The sequence below is a fragment of the Balaenoptera musculus genome, chromosome 16 (assembly GCF_009873245.2).
Source record: "Balaenoptera musculus isolate JJ_BM4_2016_0621 chromosome 16, mBalMus1.pri.v3, whole genome shotgun sequence".
Taxonomy (NCBI): Eukaryota; Metazoa; Chordata; class Mammalia; order Artiodactyla; family Balaenopteridae; genus Balaenoptera; species Balaenoptera musculus.
Window position 1 is genome coordinate 37189338 of NC_045800.1, and position 24935 is coordinate 37214272.

At 33.5% G+C, this 24935-nt stretch overlaps 1 protein-coding gene across 7 annotated transcripts in view; it reads right to left on the reverse strand.

Moving 5' to 3' along the window:
- The window catches only part of KIF20B (kinesin family member 20B), a 75786-nt gene that overhangs the window by 50208 nt on the left and 643 nt on the right, over positions 1 to 24935 (reverse strand). For 3 of the 7 annotated variants that reach the window (XM_036829692.1, XM_036829693.1, XM_036829694.1), the window contains exons 2-15: positions 21929 to 22076; positions 13753 to 13839; positions 13532 to 13648; positions 12913 to 13051; positions 11801 to 11985; positions 9941 to 9977; positions 9242 to 9469; positions 7586 to 7697; positions 6408 to 6479; positions 6181 to 6327; positions 5362 to 5524; positions 4514 to 4804; positions 419 to 558; positions 2 to 140 (exon numbers count right to left, since the gene is read on the reverse strand). In XM_036829692.1, the coding sequence (XP_036685587.1) occupies positions 2 to 140; positions 419 to 558; positions 4514 to 4804; positions 5362 to 5524; positions 6181 to 6327; positions 6408 to 6479; positions 7586 to 7697; positions 9242 to 9469; positions 9941 to 9977; positions 11801 to 11985; positions 12913 to 13051; positions 13532 to 13648; positions 13753 to 13839; positions 21929 to 22075 (2004 nt within the window). In that variant the 5' untranslated portion in view covers position 22076. Of the gene's footprint in view, position 1; positions 141 to 418; positions 559 to 4513; positions 4805 to 5361; positions 5525 to 6180; positions 6328 to 6407; positions 6480 to 7585; positions 7698 to 9241; positions 9470 to 9940; positions 9978 to 11800; positions 11986 to 12912; positions 13052 to 13531; positions 13649 to 13752; positions 13840 to 21928; positions 22077 to 24391; positions 24470 to 24935 lie in introns of those variants that run through there. The other 4 variants (XM_036829691.1, XM_036829695.1, XM_036829696.1 and 1 more) reach the window with 4 other exon arrangements.

Genomic DNA, 24935 nt, shown 5'->3' on the forward strand with positions numbered 1-24935 from the left:
CTTCAGTTTCAGCTTTCATGGCACGATCTTCACTGCTTGGTTCTTCCTGAGTGTCACATTTACCAACCAAATCCTTGAAGATAGCCAAACGACATTCAGCATTTTCTTCTAATATCTCTCGTTCCTGAAGGAGAGTTTCCCTTCATAACAGAAATTAATCCCATTAAGAAACAGAAAAAGCACTACTTTGTGCTTTTATTTTAAATTTCTAAGATTAAGTACATTATAAATTAAAAGTGAGTTTAAATAATCATTCATGTATAATTCACAATCACCGTGGGGATTAGTAACAGCTATTTTCAAGCCTGCATGAAGGTCAGAATTCAGAAGCCACCTAATATAAAATAAAAAGCCAAAAAAAAAAAAATTTAAACAATAAAATCTCAATTTTTACCAGGACATGAACGAAAAAACTTACTTAAAGTCAGCTTCCCGTTGAGCCAAATACTGAGTAAACTCCTGTGTAACTTCTTCACGGATTTTAAATTCCAATGTTAACTTTTCTTTTCTTTCATCTATTAGTTTTTTTTTCAAGTCTTCTATTAAATCCAAAAGTTTCTAAAATATAAATAATAAAATTCTAATTAAAAAAACAAATATATTCCAAGAGAAAGACTGTCCAAGTGTTCAAAAATAAAATTTTTCATTTAGATTGTAATTATGCACCCTTTTATTAAAGATGATATTTTCACTGAAAATTATGTATTTGCAGAGATTCACTAATCTGAAAAATCAAGTACGCCTCTCCACATTTTAGAAACAGACATACAGTAATTCAAATGTCTCACTGTCTAGCTACACAAAGAAAGAAGAGAAAATAAAATTTGAGGATCTACTATCTACCAGAAACTACTTTGGGGAGTTCATATTTTATTTCATTTAATCCACACAACCCTCTGTAAGCCTGGTAGCAGCATCCACATTTCTTAGGCGGAGAAAGTAAAGACCAGGTCTGTGGTACATGTTAAAGTTTGAGTTTAAAATTAGTCTGTCAAAATATAAAGTTGAAGTATTACATGGAGTAGTTACTAAGAACCCCCAAACACATTCCAAGATGACAAAGAGAATGTTACATAAACTTAACCTATTGGGGACTTCCCTGGTGGTGCAGTGGTTAAGAATTCGCCTTGCAATGCAGGGGACACGGGTTTGAGCCCTGGTCCAGGAAGATCCCACATGGCGCAGAGCAACTAAGCCCGAGCGCCACAACTTCTGAGCCTGCACTCTAGAGCCCGCGAGCCACAACTACTGAGCCTGCGCTCTAGAGCCCACGAGCCACAACTACTGAGGCCGTGCGCCTAGAGCCCGTGCTCCGCAACAAGTGAAGCCACCGCAATGAGAAGCCCGTGCACCGCAACGAAGAGCAGCCCCCGCTCGCTACAACTAGAGAAAGCCCGCGCACACCAACAAAGACCCAACACAGCCAAAAATAAATAAATAAATAATAAAATAAATTTTAAAACTTATCCTATTGGGCTTTTATAACTATTCAAATGAGAGCAACAACTGTCTTTGAAAGCACATACATAATTAATCACGTAATACAGACAATGAATAAGGCAATTACAACTTGACATCATAGCCAGTATAGATATGTAATAAATCATAGCATTCAAGAAAAAAGCCTAATATTCTTTTTTAAGGTTTTTGATTAAAGTTTCTCAATAATAAATTAATTAATAAACTCTCTCAAAGTTACAGATCTTTCAGTTTTTCGATTTTGTATTTGAGCATATTTCTATAGATATCCTGACTTTGAAATTCTGCTTCTAAGAACTTATACTGAGGAATTAATTATATAATAGGACCCAGCGTTTTGGCTGTAAGAATGGTCATTGTGTTTTTTGCAACAGTGAGTGGCTGTACGTAAGTAAAGAAAAAGTGAAACCCAGCTCAACAGTCAAAGAGATGGGTTCAACTATGGTACCATCATACAGTAAACTACTGTAATGAATTATGATGACATATTTATAATTCCTACTTTTCACAATTTATTTTTAAGTGAAGAAAATTAGGTTACAATATTATAATGTATAGTAAAAACCTACTAACGTGAGCAGTAGATTAGAGAGAGATTTATATTTAATTATTTTCCTCTTTTTCTTTTTCTAGATTCCACCATGATTATATAATATCTTTATAATTTTAAATAACCACAGACTTTCCCACTGTTTAAAATAATAAATAATAACTACTGAAGAAGAAATGTGGGAGACTTAGAGAAATCTGCATGAATGTGGGAATACCTTGGAAAATTGGTTTCTTTCAATAATTCTCAACAACAATTAGTTTTCTATCATTGTTAGCATCTGATAAAGTTTTTGGTGAAAAAAATTCTGGTTGGTTAGCCTAGTTAAATGAATTGTAAGTGTAAATATGCTAATATCAATATATTTCATAATGATCTTTAATACAATCCTCTAATTAAAATGCTAATAATGTAAAGCATGCAAAGCCTATAATCATTTTCATTTTTAAAAATATTAGAAAAAAACTTCGATGAAATTTTAATTTTAAAGTACCTAGTCATAAAATAAATAAATAAAAATCAAGTATCTAGTCAACATTATAAAATATGCATTTATACTATATAATCCTTTATAAACTACAGCATTATTTTTCCCTAATAAATTCTGAAATTCTACTAACATTTTAAGTTTAATGGACATTCTATATAAACTTCAGTTTTGAGAAGATCAATAAAAACTAAAATAGGACTATTAACGGCTCATTTTGTCACTGAGGGAAGTACTACATTACCTTGGAAGAGATCCAAGGTAAACAAGGTCCAATCACATAGTAACCAGATAAACTGAGACTAGTGGCATCTGAAGCTTTCATTTTCATTTCCAAACAACACAGGCACAACTGTAGCTTTCAGGGACACTGAAATAAACTATTAAAATGAGAGTATTTAACTCAATACATCATCCATCTACTTAGACTTCTACAGTCCAAAAGAGTACTATGATGTCAGATGTGGCAATACCACTGAAGCACATCCATGAGCACAGGGTTACCAGTGTTCCTGTGACGCTGGTAAGAAGACTCCATGTATACATATGTAATAGTTATGCCCAGTTAATGAGGGGAACTGGTACTGTGGACATGATCTACATTTCAGGATTAATACAACTTAAATGTATGTGTGAACTGTATTTGGACAGAGGATAAAAGAACCACCACTGGGCTTCGCTGGTGGCGCAGTGGTTAAGAATCCGCCTGCCAAGGCAGGGGACACGGGTTCAAGCCCGGGTCCGGGAAGATCCCACATGCCATGGAGCAACTAAGCCCGTGCGCCACAACTACTGAGCCTGCGCTCTAGAGCCCGTGAGCCATAACTACTGAGCCTGCGCGCCTAGAGTCCATGCTCCATGACAAGAGAAGCTACCGCAATAAGCCCTCACACCACAACTAAGAGTAGCCCCCGCTCGCCGCAACTAAAGAAAGCCAGCGTGCAGCAACCAAGACAAAACACAGCCAAAAATAAATAAATAAATTAAAAAATAAGAACCGCCATTAAATCTTATTTGTTTACCATAAATATAAGACAACCAAACAATTTTTGTTTTTGAATAAATAGGATAATCGGTACTGGGCAGACATTTTGCACAATTGTACTTAAAACTGCAAAGTAAAAGTTTGGTGGAGTATGCTAAAATCACTGGGTGAAAGGATACTGGGGAACAAGCTATTAACATGGCATCAAAGCATCTTCACAGATGATACGCTTTTACAATGAAGAGAGATCTAAACACAAAACCTTAACCAAATGAGCAAAATTTAGCATCACCAAAAATGGGGAAATCAGACATCAGCTGCCTCCTGATGTGATGTAATGGGAAATTCACAACTTCACCTATATAATAGGCTTACCTAAAGTGTTAAACCTGAATCAGGAAATAATAAGACAAATCCAGACTGGAGATATTCTACAAGACAACTAACCACAATTTTTCAAAAACATCTACACTAGATTACAGATTAACTAAAGAAACATGATAATCAAAAGCAATGTATTAACTTTGGTTATAGATCAAAAACAAAGTGGCTATAAAGGAAATACTGACCACTGGATAAATCTCAATATGGACAATATAACATTACGTTGTTGTATCAATGTGAAATTGCTTAGGTATGAAAATGGTCTTTTGATCATGAGGAAAATGTCCACGTTCTTGGGAAATATGCTGAAGTAGTTATTTGTAATGTGTCATTATGTCTGCATCTTGTTTTCAAATGATACACCAAAAAGATGTGTATTCACACACTCACAGAAAGAGAATTAAAGTAAATACGGTAAAATGTTGACAACTGGCAAATCCAGGTGAAGTGCAAATGTGTATTCATTGTATTATTCTTTCTGTGGATGTGAAAATTTTCAAAACATGAAGATGAAAGACAAAATTAGTGTCTTGTAAAAAAAACGAGAGAAACAGCCTTAAGAATTATTAACCCTAACTTCAGAATAATAAATAAGCCAACTTTAGAAGTATGAGTTCTTAATACATACTCTCTTCTCCGCATGGCTACTGAAAGCCTTATCATCCTCTAATGTTTTATCTAGATCTTCATCAGTAAATTCACTTTCCACATTTTGCTTTTCTTCAGCTTTTTCTAGATCCTCAACCAAATCTTCATCTTCCACCACATCTTCTAGACTACTTTCCCATGAAATTGTGGATCTTTTTTCGTTTAGTATTTTATTATCTGAACTATTAATATCTAGTGATACATCTTGAGAAGATTTGACAGGTCCAAATGATTTCTCTTGAGAGGAATTTAAAGTGTCTGGAACACAAACCTGTTAAAATATTCAATGTAACTTTTAAAACAGAAAAGGCAAGAACTGTCCACACAAAACAAAAATTTTATAAATTTAAGTCAAATGACAACTTAAGAATTAAAAAACAGAAACAATGCAAACAAACACGCAAGAAGGAATTAGCATCCTTAAATAAATATTTGATAAGAAAAAAGCTAATTACACATGTATACTACAGATAAATTTACTTTCCTGGGTTAAGTTCTTAGTATCAATACTATTCTTAGCAGGGGGTTTCCTGATTAGCCACTAAATGAACCAGATGGACAGCAGAGCAGACAATTTGCTGCAAGAATTACTCGAAATTTGTAATGGGTAAGTTTATTTATTACTGAGGTCATTTTAGTCTTAAGCAGGGGTAACTTTCAATATTTTTCCTATGTCCTACTACTTTATCAAATATTACATTTTAAATTTTCAATTATTTTCTAGGTTTAGAGCTAGTGCAAAATGTATTACCTACTCCAAGAAAAAAATCATTAATACTCTAATGATAAGAAGCTTAATAAATTGTGCAGAAATTTAATTATATTTACTTTTTGTGCAATGGCTGAGAACTTCAACACATTGAGTGTCTCATCATAGGCAAGAAAACATTGGCTGATGTTGACAATCATACATATTTTCCCTTTACCATTGAAAAAACTTTGAAAATAGTGGGTCAGTTTACTTTCCCGGAAAGGCACATGCTGTTGAAACCTATGGAAAAATTTTTCAAAAAATTGTAAGTTAAAACAAATCTCATGAAGTCAGTATGCTGATAAATTTTACAAAGAAATAATATAGCTATCATGGACTTAAGTTCTAGGTTAATAATTAGTCCCACCTATAATAATCATTTTCTGTTTATTCATGTTGTTTTCTTTAAATACTACTACTAGTTTTAATAGTAATTCTAATACTAGGCAAAATGTAAAGAAAGTCACATTGAATTGGGTTGTGTTTTCTAGTGTAGGCCAATTACGCAATATATACACCTTAACTAGAAATGGTATAGGCTGATTCATAATTAATGCAGAAATCTATGACATCTAGAAACACAGAATGCATTAATAAGAATAACATGGTTTTAGATGCTAAACCAGCATCATCAGAAGCTTACTATCCAAGATGTCTGTTGATATATATTTGTTATGGAAAATATTGTGTTTACTTGATGAGCCACTGGCATTGACTGACATTTTTTTTATTTCTATCATTTTTTTTAATCCAAGATCTCTAAGTAATTTTAATTACAATCCATATATAGTCATAAGAAGCAAGTTAAAAACAAGAGAACTTTCTAAAACTAGCAAAGCTGAAGGTCTAAATATTGTAATACTTAATATGCTAATAACATGTTCAGCAACTCTTACTTTGACTTTTCACTGTTCTTCAAAACATTGATACACTTTCCCAGAGTCAATAAAGAAGTGTTGATGTTCCCAGTCTCTCTTAACCTTTCACCTTCATTCTGTGTCTTCATGCTTCGTTCTGAACCAGCAAGATCACATAAAGACAATCTAAAAAAAAAAAAACTTTAAAAAATTCTTCAAAACAAAACAATTCAGAATAATTACAATTTAAAGAATGCTCAACTTACTCACTGACTCGCATTACACGAGGCATTTCCGATTCTTCAATCTGTAATATTCTAATAGTGAATATGCTGTGACTAAAAGACGTAAACAAAGATCAAATATTATCATTCACTTTTAATTTCTGCATTCTAAATAGGAGAGATAAGCATCTATATCAACATCTATTTATATCCTAATACTAGCCATAGCTCCAGCGCTGCATTTTCCAACTAGCTGTCAGATATTTCAATTCAGTGCTCCACTATCACCTACATACCACCCAACTACCTAAAACCAAATATCTTATCTTTCTTGCACTTAGTCCCAAATCCTTCAAACCTACTCTTCTTATTTCTGTTAACGAAATCATTTATAATAAAGTCTCAATTTGCTTGCAAAGATATTACTAGTTAAAATGGTATTATTTACAGCTAATCTACTTTGAATATATACCTAAAGCAAAGTATACATCTGGCCTAAATACAGGCTTATCTGGATTATATATTACCTTCACTCCACACATGGGGGACAGGGCTCTTTCCTCCTTAAGAGAAAACCTGTTTTAAGTATAAACTTAAACTTATTTTCTTTTGTCTCTCATCCACCAATCCCTTCCATCAAAAACATCCTTCCTTTTTTTTTTTTTTTTTTTCCCCACTGGAAAATAATTTTATTGAGATTCTACCAGCTGTATAATCTGTTCTGACATTACCTTTTTTTTTTTAGCTATACATAAGCATATATCATACATATATGATATATGATATGTATATCACATATGATATATGATACATGATATGTATATCATATCATATATCATAAACATTTTAAAAAAAATCCTTCCTTAGCCCTTTGAGATTTTGGCCCAACTCAGTATGCATACAGTGTCTATGGTCATGGGGTAAGCAGGAAAAACACAGAGAAAAGTCCACCGTTACAGGCAACTAAAATACTGAGCTTAGATATTCACATACAGAAAGAGTAAAAATACCTCAGATTGAGCGTAAATTAGTAAATCTTACGTTAGAACAAGAAACAGTCCTGATAATCTTATGTGTTTAGTGCTCTTCAGTTTACAGAATGTTTTTATGCCTATGAATTCATTAAACATTATCAGAGAACCTATTGTCCACTTTAATCTTAAATTAGTTGTGTTTAAATTAGCACACCTCAGGCTTACACCACAGGGTTTACTCCTTACCTTCTACTGGAAGTATTGTTCAGTTTTGTGAAAGCAACACTCTGGTGCTTTATTCCTAGTTTTAAAAGTCTATATGCTTCTTTGGAATCAGATACTTGAACCCATTGTAGATCTTTAAAAAATAAAGAGGACACATATCAATTTATAAAAACACAGCATTTGCAGTACAATGTAATCTCTTTGAAGATATGTAATCTCTTTCCTAAAGACATATAATAAAATCTTTCTTTTAATAACATGCCCTAGGTATAGTCAACTCAGCTATTCCATACTCCATTAGAAAAGAAGTACACAAGGGACTTCCCTGGCGGTGTAGTGGTTAAGAATCCGCCTTCCAATGCAGGGGACGTGGTTTCGATCCCTGGTCGGGGGACTCAGATCCCACATGCCATGGGGCAACTAAGCCCGCACGCCCTAGAGCCCATGCGCCACAACTAGAGAGAAGCCCACGCGCTGCAACGAAGATCCCGCATGCCGCAACTAAGACCCAATGCAGCCAAATAAATAAATAAATATTTTTTAAAAAGTACACCAGAAGAGGATATTATAATGATTTTCCAGTATTTAAGTAGTACAAACACAGAAAGTAAATGTTCTTCAACAGAATCTGCCAAAGGGAAAATTAAAAATAGGTAAGATTCTTTAGAACTAGACATCCAGAAAAAAGAAAAAAAAGACAGAATACATTACAGATTAAACCTAGAAAATTACCTAGCTATGAGACATTATAGACTGCAATTCACTTGTGAGTCATGAAGTCAAATTTATTGAGTCACAACTAGCATTTTGTAAAAATGAAGTACAATATAGAAAACAACAAAGTGCATTCCTTGTAGTAAGGGTAAGTATAATTAATGAAATTTTTCAATTGTATATATGCATATATATACATATGCAGGTACAGGATCATGATGTTATTAATATGTATTTCCTACTGTGGGGTAGTGATTTTTAAAAGGTTGGAAAAACAGCACTATGGAACAGAAACATTTATTGATACATGGCTCCGAAGTTTGAATACTGTTACAAAGCAGCAGAATAATGTGAATACCCACACACACAGCTTTTCCCATCCACTAAAAATCCAATCAATAATACTCTAGCAAATACAACATTAAACTAGACCCCTTTACCTTCAAGTTTAATTAATATACCAAAACATACTTTCAAAGCACAAACTATTATCTTGATGTTAATAATCAGTATACAGGACTTCCCTGGTGGTGGAGTGGTTAAGAATCCGCCAGCCAATGCAGGGGATACGGGTTCGGGCCCTGGTCCGGGAAGATCCTACATGCCGCAGAGCAACTAAGCCCGTGCGCCACAACTACTGAGCCTGCGCTGTAGAGCCCACAAGCCACAACTACTGAGCCCGTGTGCCACAACTACAGAAGCCCATGTGCCTAGAGCCCGTGCTCTGCAACAAGAGAAGCCACCGCAATGAGAAACCCGTGCACTGCAACAAAGAGCAGCCCCTGCTCGCCACAACTAGAGAAAGCCCGTGCACAGCAACAAAAACCCAACGCGGCCAAAAATAAATAGATAAAAAATAAAAAATAATTAGTATAAAAATTTTCAATTTCTAGTCTTCTTTCCTATAACAAAGCCTAGAAAGGAATTTCAGAGCAATGAAGTAAAAAATACTCATTAGTATACCTTTTATAAAAGAATAGCCCTTTACATCTTGGGAAAGGCGTAGCATCTTTCTCTTTTGGAATTTAGATGAGACAGGAACAAACAAATCATAAATACATTCATTGTAAATCTCAAAGAAAGAAACCCACACAGAAAATTTTATGTTATTATCCATATTCAAGCTTGCATGTTCACAGTCTCTCATGGACTCTTCAAACTCTGGGATATTCAAAGAGTTTGTTAAACTTCCTACAGAAAATAAAAAAGATAATCACAAAATTAAATGAGACAATAGGATAGATCAAGACTCCTGGACTTGAAAAACTAAGTATATTTAATCTTTTGGCCAGCAATGTTAAAAACTTTTTGGACCAAAGCAGATATAAATATTTGTATTAACCAAAATCCTCTTCTTATCTTTCTTTTCTTTTCTGCAAATACGCTAATAAATGTAAAAATAATTTTATGCAAAAATTAAACATAAAGGACAAAGGAAAAATTGTGTCTCTCTCAAAACAACATGAAAGTTAACAACCAGTGAAAGGGACTTATTTATTAAGTCCAAATAAAAGTTTACAGTGACTGATATTTCATATAGTTATGTACCATTTTCCAAGTATTACTGTTTATTAAAGAAATTAAATCACCAGAAGTGATTCAAAAATTAAAAGCTTTTCAAATAATCAACATTTTAAAAGTAAATGAGAAAGGAAACCTTACCATAAAGAGTATCAGAACTGTCATTATGCATAACAACCTGAAAAAGATTTTTTTAAAAAAGTTAAAAAACATTGTTAGTTAAGATTAAATAACCAGTTTATTAATTACCTATCCAAGTAAGTCACCTGCCTTTCATCTACTCAATTCAACGACCTCTATTAATTTCCTTCCTAGTGCAATAATACATTCTAATAATAGGAAATTTGGGAAACTACAGAAAATATTAAAAAGGATATCATCATATATAATCACTGCCATTCAGAGGCAATTACTAGTAAAATTTCAATATATTCCCTTCTATATTTTTCCCCACACTTATTGCATTGTAAGCTTTTTCTCTGCATTAATTAAAAATTATTTGTAAACATTTGGTGCCTGCCTAACTGAAGAGGTGTGATGTGAAATGACTTAACTAAATAATACGAAGATAAACATCGTAATATATTATTTTTTTCTTCTGTAATTTAATTGTTCCCTTAGGCTGTATACCTAAATCTGAATTGGTGGATGAAAATATGAACTTTTTTTTAAGTTCTCACTCTTAGTATAGTATTGCCAAATTGCTTTGGAGAGACACATTTTACAATCAATATATGAAAGTGAAAGTGTGTGTATCTCACATCGTACACCTGAAACTTCTTTAATATTGTACATCGACTATACCACAATAAAAAGAACTTTTAAAAAAAGTGCATATCTCAAGTTTTTAAAATTTTAATAATTTCATAGGCAAAATAATATTTTGTTTTAACTAGATAACTTGTTAGGGAAAGTTTTTTTCACTATTAATGACTTTAATTTCCTCTATGAATTATCCATGCAATTATCCACCAATCTCCATAAATTTTGTTAAAATACTCACTATTTTACTTGCAGAGACCATAATCATGGATTCTGAACTTTGCTCTCCACTGAGCAACAATATTTTATTACCTTGAAACACTGATTTCTAAATTACTTTAAGAAGAAAATCCCCATCAGTGTTCTGAAGATATTTATAAAGACTGTTAATAGTTTTTAACAAATTTAAATAGATAAAATAAATGTCTGAAAGCATAACACAAAATCCACAAGGCAAAGAAGGAATAAATAGACAAGTATACTTTATAAAAAAAATTTTTTTTAATAAAAAACTATTAAAAAGAAGAAATAAAAGAGGAAAAAAACATAACCTAACAGATAAGACACGTGAATTAAGGTAGTAAGAGATTTATGACATGTTAAATGAAAGAGCAAGTTACAGAATGTCTGTATAATAAAATCTCATTTTTGTTAAAAAAAAAAGAAGACCATATCCTACATATAGAGAAAAAGATATGAAGATATATGCAACTATACATGACTATGAAGATATATGCAACTATATATGACTATGTTTGTGTGTGTATATATAGACACCTACAGAAAGCTCTGTACATAGATTTTTTTGTGTGTACAGAGAGAAAAAGATCAAAAAGGATATGTTCATATCTGCTAATATTGGTTTTCTCTTCAGGAATGGAATTATAGGAAATTTTCACTTTTATTTTTCACATCCTCTTGTTTAGATTTTGTGTATACATATTACTTTTACAATTAAAAAAAGGAATTTTTAAAAATCATTATATAGAAAGTTGCTGTTTCTACAGCAACCAAAAAAGATTTAAGAACCATTTACATTTGTATTGTTTAAACATTTCTGCTGTTTGTACAGTATGAAATAAGAAGAGATGACTTCAAAAAAGCTTTTAATACTTTTCTCAAAAAGAAAAGACAATAGCCACAAGCACCACAAAACAGTCCAATATAGGCTGAAACAAACTAAAGAGCTACTAAAAGGTCAGGATTATGTATATTTTACATACTAAAATACTCCCATACCTCTTTAATTTGCCGAAGCAATGCACTTTTGCTAGCTACTTCTTCTTTCTCTTGGTCTGGTGATAAACGTAAGTATTCTCTGGACCTATGTGGTTTAAGGTTCATCTTTGTACACAGTCTTTCCTGAAGACTATCAAATAATACATTCAAAGTTCGAGGTAGAATGCCAATATTTTCTTCTGTGCCTATGAAAAGAATTTTTGTTTTATACTCTCTTAGAGTATAAGAAAAGAGGAAAAAAACACTCTTGAACTACCAAGGCTCCTTTTATACCACTAACAGGCAAGAGTAAAAAGCTGAGACAAAAGTGAGAGAAGTTGAAGGATTACTCGGTTTTCCATCATTTTGGTCTTCACTGTATAATTGACATTTTATCAACTATTATTCTGATGCAAAACCTGAAATTTTACATTCAGATCAGGCTTTAAGATTGGCTATCATTCATTATCACAAAGTATAAAAGTAAAATAAAATATAAAGTGTTTCCCTGGTTATCCATGCTTAATTCCCTATGTCACATCAATCTTTTTTCTAAGGTTTTTTTTTTTTTTAAATTAATTAATTTATTTATTTTTGGCTGCATCGGGTCTTCGTTGCTGCACACGGGCTTTCTCTAGTTGCAACAAGAGGGGGCTACTCTTCGTTGTGGTGTGTGGGCTTCTCATTGCAGTGGCTTCTCTTGCTGCAGAGCAAGGGCTCTAGGTGCGTGGGCTTCCGTAGTTGTGGCACACAGGCTCAGGAGTTGTGACTCACGGGCTCTAGAGCGCAGCCTCAGTAGTTGTGGCACACAGGCTTAGCTGCTTCGCGGCATGTGGGATCTTCCCAGACCAGGGCTCGAACCCGTGTCCCCTGCATTGGCAGGTGGATTCTTAACCACTGCCCCACCAGGGAAGCCCCCTTCTGAGTTTTTATCATCATGTAATTCTCTATCATATGGGTAAAGTAGTCAATCTGAATTAAAAGCCATTGGCAATACACATTCAACATGCTATTACTATTAAAAATGAAGCAAATGTGCTAGGCAATGGAAACATAACTATAAGAAGTATTATGAAAATGAGTACATTATTAGTGCCTCTTTTTTCCTTTCTAGCAAAAATAAAACTATTTACCTTGAAATGTATAAGTTTTTCCTGAATTGGTTAGCCCATAAGTAAAAATCAGCCGACTTTGTCCTTTCAAGAGGTCTTTAACTGGCTGTAGAATGCAACCCTGGAAGAATTCCTTCTGTGTAGTTTCTGGGCCAAAAACCTAAATAAGCATTTTTTTTTAAAAAAATCTTTTTAGAATATTCAAGTTAATATTCACAATGAGTTCTACCCTTTCATGTTTTTAGTAGTTAAAAGATTTGCCCTACAAGATTCATTCTTAAAATAGTTGCCACATCCCCAATTCCCACAAATACACCTGCTAGTTTAACTACTTTCAAAAAGCTTTTAAGATAGAAATCTGACCCAACCAATAACTTTTCATCTAGATTTTGAAAAGAATACTTCCTTCCACCAAAATAAGATTGCAAGAACTCTACAAAGATTTTCTCACTTCCAATTATATATTTACACACCTGAAATTGGGAGTCCTACCACTGAGAAAAAAATACCAGTACCTAAGATCTAAGTTTCATAAGCACAAGATGTATATAGTTCATTATATAAAATTAGGTAGCAATTTAGCCTAAGCCAAGTTTCTTTTCCTGAAAAGAAAAATCTTCCGTTTCACATGGGTACCTACCTTGGAAAAACTGAATGTCTGTGCCATCTGCCCAGAGCTTTTCTCACTTAACCGACCAAGGATACTTTGAGGATCCTTCAGCACAACGGTCTGTGAATCCAGAATATACACACAGCCCTAGAACACAAATAAATAAATAAAAACTAACAATAAGTAAATTAAAACAATGGTATTTTGCCCATTTAATGGAAGTAAAACATAATATTAAATTCAACACAAACCTCAGACTCATGTTCTTTTTCTGACTGTGTGAATGGTCTTACTCGAAGACAAACCTGGAGATAATCTTTGGATTCCAAACTGTTTGCCTTAAAAGGAGAAAATATTTTAAAAGTAAAAAATATGGCTTTTCAGAGATCATCTTTCTTTAAAGTAGCTGATTGTTATAAAACAATCTGAGATGATACAAAACCTCTAAGCAAACAGTGACTTCTGTTTTTAACCATTTTATATGCTTAAAGAGAAACAAATCTGTTTCTAAAAAAACAAAAATACCACAGAAGACTCAATTTCCTCTGCCTTCTATATTTATACTTGAAATTTACAATATGCTTCTTTGCCATAAGATCCTAACCTTTAAAACTAATACAAATAACAAGGCTCAAAGTCGCTAAAACACAGAAGTGTAGAATAAATCACAAGTAACCAGAACAGTCTATTAACCCAAATGCTCAATTCCATCACACACTTAGAATTGTTTTTGCTGTATTGCATTCTCTTTACTGCTTCCTTTGAGGAAGAAATGAGCTTAGTTCATTTTTTAAAAAATAATTTTAAATAAATGTTTTAACGTTTTTTTTAAAAAAAAAGGAAACAATGACTTGAAAAACACAACTCACCAAACAAGACACGAGAAGTAGACGATTTGAATAACCCTGTATCTATTAAAGAAATTAAATTTACATTCAAACAAAATAATCCCACAAAAAAACTCCAAACCCTGGTAATTCATTGGTAAATTCTCTCAAACATTTAAGGATATAATCACACAAATTAAAGACAAACTCTTTAAGAAAATAAAGGAAGAGAGAACACTTTTCAACGAATTTTGAGTTTGCCATAACCTGGTCACCACAACCTGACAAAGATATCCTCAGAAAAAAATTACAAAACAATATCCCTAATTAAGATAGAGGCAAAATGTTCTCCAAAGTGGCTGTACCATCTTCTATTCCTACAAGCAATGGATGAATATTCTAGTTGCTCTGCCTGCTCACCAATGGGTGGTGTGGCCAGTCTTCTTCATTATAGCCATTCTAGTGGGTGTGAGGGTGGTATCTGATTGTGGTTTTAATTTATGCATTTCCCTTTTGACTAATGATGTTGAGCAACTTTTCAGGTGCATATTGACCCTACGTATATCTTCTTTTGTGAAGTGTCTGTTCAAATCTTTTGTCCATTTTTATTAGACTGTTTGTTTTCTTATTATTAACGTGTAATTGTTTTTAATATATTCTGGATAAAAGTTCTCTGTCAGAATAAAAAAGAGGCAAAAATCCCCTAACAAAATATTAGCTAATATGTAAAACAGGATAGTACATCCTAACAAAAAATGGTTTATCCCAGAAAAGCAAGGTCAATTTAGCATTCAAAAATAAATTAGGGTACTTAAAAACATTAAAAGAATGAGAAGAAACTTTTATCTCTAATAGATGCAAAAAAAGTGCATTTGAATGATGATATGAATTTGATATATGAATTCAACATCCATTCATAATAAGAATTCTTAGCAAACTGGAATAGAAGGGAACTTCCTTAGCCTGATAAAGAGCATTTGTAAGAAACCTATAGTTAACATCATACTGATGTTATACTTTCATCATAATGATGAAAGACTGAATCAAAGATGAGTAGCAAGATGAGTAACAACCCAGGGATTTCTGCTCTCACTTCTATTCAACACTGTACTAGAGGTTCTAGAGGTTTTAGCCAATGTAAGCAGGTGAAAGGAGGTGGGGGAAGAGGAGGAAGTGGGGGGAAGAGAGAGAAAGGGAAGAGGAGGAGGAGGAGGAAAAGAAAAAAAAAGGAAAAGCATCCAGAATGGGAAGGTAGAAATAAAATCATCTTTATTCACAGACAACATGAACATCTACATACAAAAATCTGACATCTTCAAAAAAGTTACTAGAAAAAAAAAAAAAAAAGTTACTAGAACTATTAAATGAGTTTAGCAACGTAGCATGATAGGAGATCAAAATGCAAAAATCAATTGTTTTTCTATATGCTGGGAAGAAATAGAAGTTGATTTTAAAGAGAGATACCATTTATGATAACCTCAAAAATTATGAACTACTTAGAGAAAAATCTTATAAAACATATGACACACCTATATACTGAAAACTAAAAAACAGTGCTCAGAGAAAGTAAAGGAGACCAAAATAAATGGAGATACACCTTGTTCATTATTTGGTAGACTCAATGTTGTTAAAATGTCAATTCTTCCAAAACTGATCTATAGATTCAATGGACTTGCAATCAAAACCACAGGAGGCTTTTTTTTTTTTTTTTGGTAGAAACTGACAAGCTCATTTAAAAACTCACAGAGAAATACAAAGTACCTAGGACAGTCATAACAACTCTGAAAAAGAAGAAATTTGGTAGGCTAACACTACCACCTGATTTCATCACTTATTTTAAAGCCACAGTAATCAAAACGGTGGGGTATTGGCAGCCAGACAAATAGATCAATGAAACAGAATACATACAGTATTCAAAAATAAACCTCCACATACAAGGGCATTTAATTTATGACAAAGGTGCAAAGGAAATACAGTACAGAAAGGATAGCTTTTTCAACAAATTGTGCTAGAACAACTGGATATCTATATGCAATAAAAAAATAGGAATTTGAATATACACCTCACATTATATAAAAAATTGATTCCAAATGGATCATAGACCTAAATATAAAATTAAAACTGCAAAACTTCCGAAAGAAAACATAGAAGAAAATCTTTGTGGCCTTAGGTAAAGGAGTTTACCTTTGTGGAGTTAGGTAAAGATTTCTTAGATACGCCACAAACAGCACAATACGTAACAGAACAAACTGGTAAAATGGACTTCATCAAAATTAAAAACTTCTCTTCCAGAAACACTTAAGGGATGAAAAGACAAGCCATAGAGGAAATGTTTGCAAGGACATATCTGACAGACAGATGTATCTGGAAAACATAAAGAACACTTAAGATTCAATAAGAAAACAATCCAATTTTATTTAATGGGCAAAAGATTTAAATTGACATTTCTCCAAAGATATACAAAAGGCAAATAACCACATGAAAACATACTCAACATCTTTAGACATTAGGTAAATGCAAATATCAATCTGATACCAATACATACCTATTAGAATGACTAAAAATAAAAAGATGACCTGTAACAGCCAGCATAAAATTGAAAGAATAAAGTTGGAGGACCAACAATACCCAACTTCAAGATATATTATAAAGCTACAGTAATCAAGATGGTGTAGCACTGGCAACAGAACAGAAGCAATGGAACAGAAGAGAGCCTAGGAATAGATCCACATGAATATAGACAACTGATGTTTGACAAAGAAGCAAAGGCAATACAACGGAGCAGACAGTCTCTTCAACAAATGGTGCTGGAACAACTGGACATCCATATGCAAAAAAATTAACCTAGACATAGACTTTACACCCTTCACAAAAATAACTTAAAATATCTGGATGACCTTGGGTTTGGCAATGACTTCTGTGATTCAATGCCAAAGGAATGATCTATGAAAGAAATAGTTGATAAGTTGGGCTTCGTTAAAATTAAAGTTTTCTGCTTTGTGAAAGACATAGTCAAGAGAATGAAAAGACAAGCCACAGATTGGGAGAAAATATGTGCAAAAATATATATCAAATAAAGGACTATTACCAAAATATACAAAGAACTCTTAAAATTCAACAATAAGAACACAAACTGATTAAAATGGGCCAAAGACCTTACCAGACACCTTACCAAATAAGATATACAGAGGACAAATAGCATATAAAAAGATGTTCCACACTGTATGTCATCAGGAAAATGCAAATTAAAAAGAGATATCACTACACACCTATTAGAATGGCCAAAATCTGAACACTGACAACACCAAATGCTGGTGAGGATATGGATCAACAAGAACTCTCATTCACTGCTGGTGGGAATGCAAAATGTTACACCCATTTTGGAAGATAGTTTGGCAATTTCTTACAAAATTAAACATATTAGTACCATACACTCCAGCAATCATGTTCCTTGGTACTTAACCAAAGGAACTGAAAACTTAACATCCACACAAAACCTGCACGTGAATGCTCATAACAACTTTATTCACAGTTCCCAAAACGTGGAAGCAACCAAGATGCCCTTCAATAGGTGAATGAATAACCACATGAAAACATATTCAACATCTTTAGACATTAGATAAATGAAAATATCTATTTGATACCAATACATAAAAATATCCATACAATGGATACAGTACATCCATACAATGGAATATAGTTTAGAACTAAAAGCAAATGAACCATCAAGCCATGACAAGACATGGAGGATGCCATGACAAGACGTTAGATGCCTATTGCTAAGTGAAAGAAGGCAATCTGAAATAGCTACTGTATAATCCCAGCTATATGATACTCTGGAAAAGGCAACAATTTGGAGACAGTTAGAAGATCAGTGGTTACTGGGGGTGGGGGAGAGACAAACAGGTGAAACACATGAATTTTAGGGCAGTGAAAATACACTGTATGATACCATAATGATGACTACCTGTCATTACACATTTGTTCAAACCTACAGAATGTACAACACCAAGAGTGAACCACAATGTAACTATATAGCAAGGACTCTGGGCGACTATCATGTGTCATCATGTGTCAAAGTAGATTCATCAGTTGTAACAAATGCACCACTGTGGTAGGAGATGTGAATAATGAGGGAAGCTATATGGGGGTGGAGGGTATATGGAAAATCACTGTACCCTCTGCTCATTTTTGCTGTAAACATAAAACTGTTCTAAAAAATAGTCTGTTTAAAAACAAATAAATAAATAAATAGATTGATGACACCAAGTATTGGTGAGGACGTGGAGAAACTCAACTGTCCTACACTGCTGCTGAGAATATAAAATGTTATTATCACTTGGGAAAAGTTTGGTAGTTTCTTAAAAATGATCCAGCCATTCCAATCCTAGGTATTTATCCAAGGGAAAAAAAATAAAGGAAATATATGTCCATATAAAGATTTGTACGCAAAAGTTCCTAGAAGCTTTGTAATAGCCAGAAACTACAAACACAAATGTCCATTAGCAAGTGAACGGATAAACGGATAAACGAATTGTGGCTTATCTAAACAATGGACAATAAAAAGGAATTACCTATTGATATATACAACATGCATAAAACTCAAAATAATTATGCTTAGTAAGAAAAGAGTACATACTTTATGATTACATTTATATAAAGCTCTAGAAGTACAAACTAATGTTTGATCAGCGGTTACCTGGAGGTGTGATGGGAGGGAGGAATTACAAGGAGGCACAAGGAAACTTTTAGGAGTAATGGAAATATTCACTATCTTGACTGTAGTGACAGTCTCACAAGCATATGCATTACATCAAAACTTGTCAAAGACTATACTTCAAATATGTACAGTTTATTGTATCTTAATTTTACTTCAATAAAGCTGTTAAAAATATAATTTACAATAGCATCAAATGCCATGAAATGTTTAAGAATACATTTAACAGAAGATATTGAAGGCCCCTACACTGGCCTTCAACAAAAGTATAAAACATTGCTAAAACCTTAAAGACCTAAATAAATTGAGAAATATACCACAATCGTGAATTAAAACTCTCCAATATTATTAAAATATCAATTCTCTCCAAATTGATTCATAGATTCAATGCAATCCCAGTCAAAAATCCCAGTAGGCTGTTTTGTAGAAACTGGTAAGTCAATTCTAAAATTCATGAATATATTTACAAAGAACCTAGAAAAGGCAAAATATTCCTAAAAAAGAAAAGCAAAGTTAGAGAATTCATACTACCTGATTTCACGTATTATTATAAACCTACAGAAATAGACAGTGAAGTATAGGCATAAGGATAAGCAAATAGGTCACTGAAAGAGAATAATCCAGAAATAGATCCACACATAGATACACAGCCATTTGATTATCAATAAAGACACCAAAACAATTTAATGGGGAAAAGAAAGTCTTTTCAACACATAATGTTAAAGTAACTAGATAAATGGAGGGTAAAAAAAAAAAAATCAACCGACCAATCAACCTGGATCCCTACATCAACTATACACAAAAACTAATTCAAGATGGATAACAAATATAACCATTAAAACAGAAGCTCTAACCATTTCTAGAAGAAAATGTTTTAAAAAACCTTCACCACCTTGGGCAAAGATTTCTGAGGACTTAACAAAAGAAATCACCGTAAAAGAAAAAAAAGTTAAATTAGACTTCTTTAAAAACCTCTATTAATCAAGACACTATTGATCTGATAAAGGATATGTATCTACAATGCATGAAGATCTCTCACAAATCAGTAATAAGACAAACAATCTAATTTTTTTAAGTAGGGAAATGATGTGAAGAGACATTTTACAAGAGATGGTATAGGAATAGCCAAGAAATACTTGAAAAAGTGCTCATTTAGGGAAATGCAGACTAAAACCACAACAAGGTACTACTACACACTCATAAAATTACCAAGTGTTGGCAAAGAGGTGGAAGAACCGGAACCTGCATACATTGCTGGTGCTGGTACAGTCGCTTTGGAAAACAGTTTCAGTTTTCTGATGAAGTTAAATATGCACTTACCATGTCACCCACAATTACTCGTAAGTATCTACCCAAGAGAAATGAAAACACAAGTTCACAGAGAGGCTTGCACATAAACATTCAGAGAAGCATTATTTATAATGGCCCCAAAATGGAAATCACTCATACGTCCATCAAACTGTAAATGGATATGTGGCATATCTGCACAATGAACTACTATTCAGCAATAAAAAGTAACAAACTACTGACACATGATGCGTGATGAATCTCAAAAACATCATGCTAAGTAGGGATCAGCAAATTTTTTGTGTGTAAAGAAACACAATATTTTAGGCTCTACAGGCCCTACAGTCTGTCACAACTACTCAACTCTGCCACTCTGTTGCAAAAGCAGACCTAGAAAATAAGTAAACCAATAAATATGACTTGTGATATTTGAATTTCATATAATTTTTAAATCATGAAACATGATTTTTCTTTTGATTTTTTTTCTTCAACCATTTAAAAATGTAAAAACCATTCTTAGCTTGTAAGCAATACAAAAACAGGCAATACAAAACCAGGCCATTATTTACCAACCCTTGTATTATATGAAGGAAGGCACACACAAAAGTCTAGTAATGTATAATTCCATTTATACACCAAGAGGCATTTATCCCTTCCTCTCTTTTCTTTATCTATGATTAAATGAGCTAAAGAGCCTAGCACATGATAGGTATTAAATAATTATTATCCTTTTATCTATGTTCCCTATACTCCTCTTTCCCCCTCCATCTTTCTTTATAAAATGGGTTAGTCCATCTCTCTAAGGCATTGAAATTAATAATCTAATCTGTAATAAATAGAATATAAATGGATTGAAAGTAAATGTATAAGAAAAAGTCTATAAACACAGCAAACATAGTGACAGTAGGTAGGGTAGTAGAAAGACTTATTTCTTAAACACTACTAAGTTAATTTTTTTTTAACCTGCATTATTTTTTAAACTAAGGCCTGCAATTCCTAGGGGCATAGTGGAATATTTTACAATTCTTAGGGAACCACAGCGGTACTTGACACATGTTGAACACCATGAACTATTAGCTTGAAGAAGTTCAGTTTCAACCTTAGATCACACTATTTCTTTTGATGATGTCATATCTTAGTGAAGCTGGATTTTCCAGTGGTGGCTGTGATAAAAAGCAAGTACGACCCCAAAACAATGAAGAACAGGAAATGCAGGTGGCAGTGTCTAATTTGATTCCAAAGCTTGAGTAGTTGTGCAGCACCCAAAATGCACACATAGCCCATTAGTAAGTAACTGTGGTTATTGAAAACTAATATTTAAAAATTTCATAAGTTATTTTTTTCTCAAATGGCTACTAGGTCAGGGCATAAATAGTCATTAAGATGTCTGCACCTACTATGTGAAAAGGAACTGTTATGTATTTAGGGCACCATGAAAAAATTGCTGAGATAGAAGTTTGCCTTAAACCTACAAAGTTTGGAAAGCTCTGCTCTAGTTGTACCTGTCCACAAGTGTGTGTGTGTGTGTGTTTGTGTGTGTGTGTGCCCATTTGCATTCAATCATGATAATCAACATAATACTTTTCTTGTACTTACCTCAGTGCTCGAAGCAACTAAGGAAAATTCACGAGAGAGGTCAAGCTTAATGCCATCAAAATTTATTTCCGAAGGCCTTGCAACTGGGTCAGCACTGAAAACATAAGATGGTCTAGGCACCCCATCTTGATTTACATTAGATTCCATTCTGCAAGAATAACAGTAACTTTCTTAGATAACCTTAATAAATCAGCATATAAGCTATCCATAGTTTATAAAGTCTGTGAGTCCAGCCCACTACTTCTTGCCATGTAACTACATTTCCAAAAGGAAAACATTAGACTATTTCATCTATAACATGATGACCCATGGAAAAGACAAAAGACAATTATTTACAGATTCTAAATCAAATAATACTGGATACAGCTTACCACTACTATTCATGTGCTGCAACCTATGGGTAGATTCAGCCAAAGAGATTTCATGAGTAAAGGTAATCCATAAAGTAAGAGAGTATAAAACATTCAGACTCTGCCTGAAATCCTCTCAGAAGTCAAACGGTAAGGGTGGAGTAAATTATAACCTTGTATTATTTTAGTTACTTAGTGTCTTCTGAAGAATGTTACTTACAGACTTTGTAATGTTTTAGCAATTAGGAGTCAGTAATCTGGACAATTACTTTCAACTGAATTCTTCCAAATAATGCAAGTAAAAAGTGAAATAACGTATGTGAACATATTCAAAACAGTACCTGATACATCACAGGTCTTAAAAATTAAGGTGAACATGGAATAATGCATCAGTAAACTATTACAACTAAATTAAACATCAAGTCACTAAATTTAAAGGTAAACTTAGGGGTAACCTTCACTGATAAAATATTAACATTAAGTGATACACACACACAATGGAATATTACTCAGCTATTAAAAAGAATGAAATCTTGCCATTTGCAACAACATAGTTTGAACTTGAGGGTATTATGCTAAGTGAAATAAGTCAGACAAAAACAAGAACCATATAAAAAAAATATTAACATTAAAATATTTACTGAGAATCTACTAGGTGCACAATACCAGGGAGAAATGGAGAGAGCACTCTATTCTTTGAATATTATAAAATATTCAGAACAGTGACTGCCCACTAGAGTTCCTGGCTCAAGAAGGTAGTTAGTAATGGGCAACCATGGGGGTTAAATAAATGAGCCAAAGATGGCCCCTGTATACTGGCCCTGCGTTGTTTACTTCTTCACAGCAGGCCAACATCATTAGTTCAAAAACCCAGTGAGGTGTCAAACTCAAATTTTTACACATCTGTTTGCTTTACATATAGCCAAAATAAGCTCATTTTTAGCCATTTAGAGCCCAACTGGTTCCCACAAACCATGAAACTGCACCCAACCATCTGCTAGCCACAGATGAAATCCAGGATGATAAGACCCCAAGCCACTGCTACCCTTTGGAGTTCTCTGACATAGTGACTGGCCACTGTGCTGCTGAGCAATATCACTTACCCAGAGCTCCCTCTCCTATTACCCCCACCCCTCCCCAATTCCCTTACCCTCTTCCCCTTCTAGGTGACTGGCCCTTCACTCTAGTCTCTGGAAAGTCTCATGCTGTGGGCAACTTCCCAAGCACGCAATCCTGTCAAAGCGCTACCCCAGTAAAGCTCCTCGTGTGTTACTGCCACCTTGCAGTGTATCTTTTCCCTTGATCAGTCCTGAAACCCCCCAAATTCAATACAACAGGGCTGTTTTTGGTTTTGTTTTTCCTAAATTGCAAAAAGAGTTAAAGAAATTACACATTTACCTTCAACAAAACCCAGCAAACTACAAGATCACCCAATCATACAATTAAGTAAGTTTAATATCTTTATTGCTTTTTTTATTGTATAATCAGTGATGTAATCAAAATGAGAAAATTACTTAAATGCAGTTGATAGAGTATTTCAAACATGCAATTTATGGGTGAAAATTAAGAAAAAAGGTATCTGATAGAATAAAAAATAATCACTGATCTAGAATATGGGAGAAAAGTGTGCAAAAAAATGAAAGTACTGGCTTGACATTTCATAACTCAAATTTCATAGAAATGCCCAGGAAACTGGAAGGTAAGCTTCAATCTTTGCCTTCAATTAATTTTTGGTTAAAAAAAACATATTGATAAGTCTTTTATGAAATTACTAAGTTAAAAAGAATATTGTACCTCCTTAAAAAAGTAAGGTTACAGTAGTTTGTACGTGCTCATATGTTCAGTTTTCAATGAATAAACTGCCTCTTAACAATTATAAAATTAATGAGATGTACTATCACTTCCTGTACTTTTAGTTAACTTCTACTTATGTGTGGCCTCCCCAACTAGACTAGAAACTTCTTGAGGGCAAGGACCTTGTCTTATACTACTCTGTATCCCCTACAACAAATTCAGAGATTTAATGTGATAAAAACTCCGTGTATAGTGGCTTAATAATAATAAATAAAATCCTCTCTGCAAAAAAAAAAAAAAAAAAAAAAATTGGTCTTACTCTTTTCTGATATTATCTTTAGCAACAGCAAGGTTCAAGACCTCATTTCTCATTTCAGAAGGCTGTTCCCACGACTGAGAAACAGCATATTTTATCTTCTCTCCAGTGAGATTTCATGGTTGAAGACTGATGAAAAATAAAATCTGCTACTGAATGACGTTTCTGAATGTCATCCACAAACTATAGTCTCAAAAAAAACGTCTTCACAACTGATGAGTCCTTTACATTATTTTGCAAGCTGAAGTCTCAGGTCTTGGACATCTAATAAAAAGTACACACTGTTATGCTGCTTCGGGGTGAACATGCTACCTTGTTTTAAGAACAAAAACAAACCTGAATTTGATCACCTTGGGAATTAAAAACAAGCTAACCTATAAGGCATGACCTTTTGTCAATTAGTCCTTCAGTAAGGAATACTAAAGAACTGCACCAGGCAGGAATCACTGAGCCAAAAAGTAGAACGAGATGGGGGAAACCTCCCAAACTGGGGGATGACAGCAGTCATTGCACTCGTCACACACACCCCCTTCCGCTTAGCACTGCA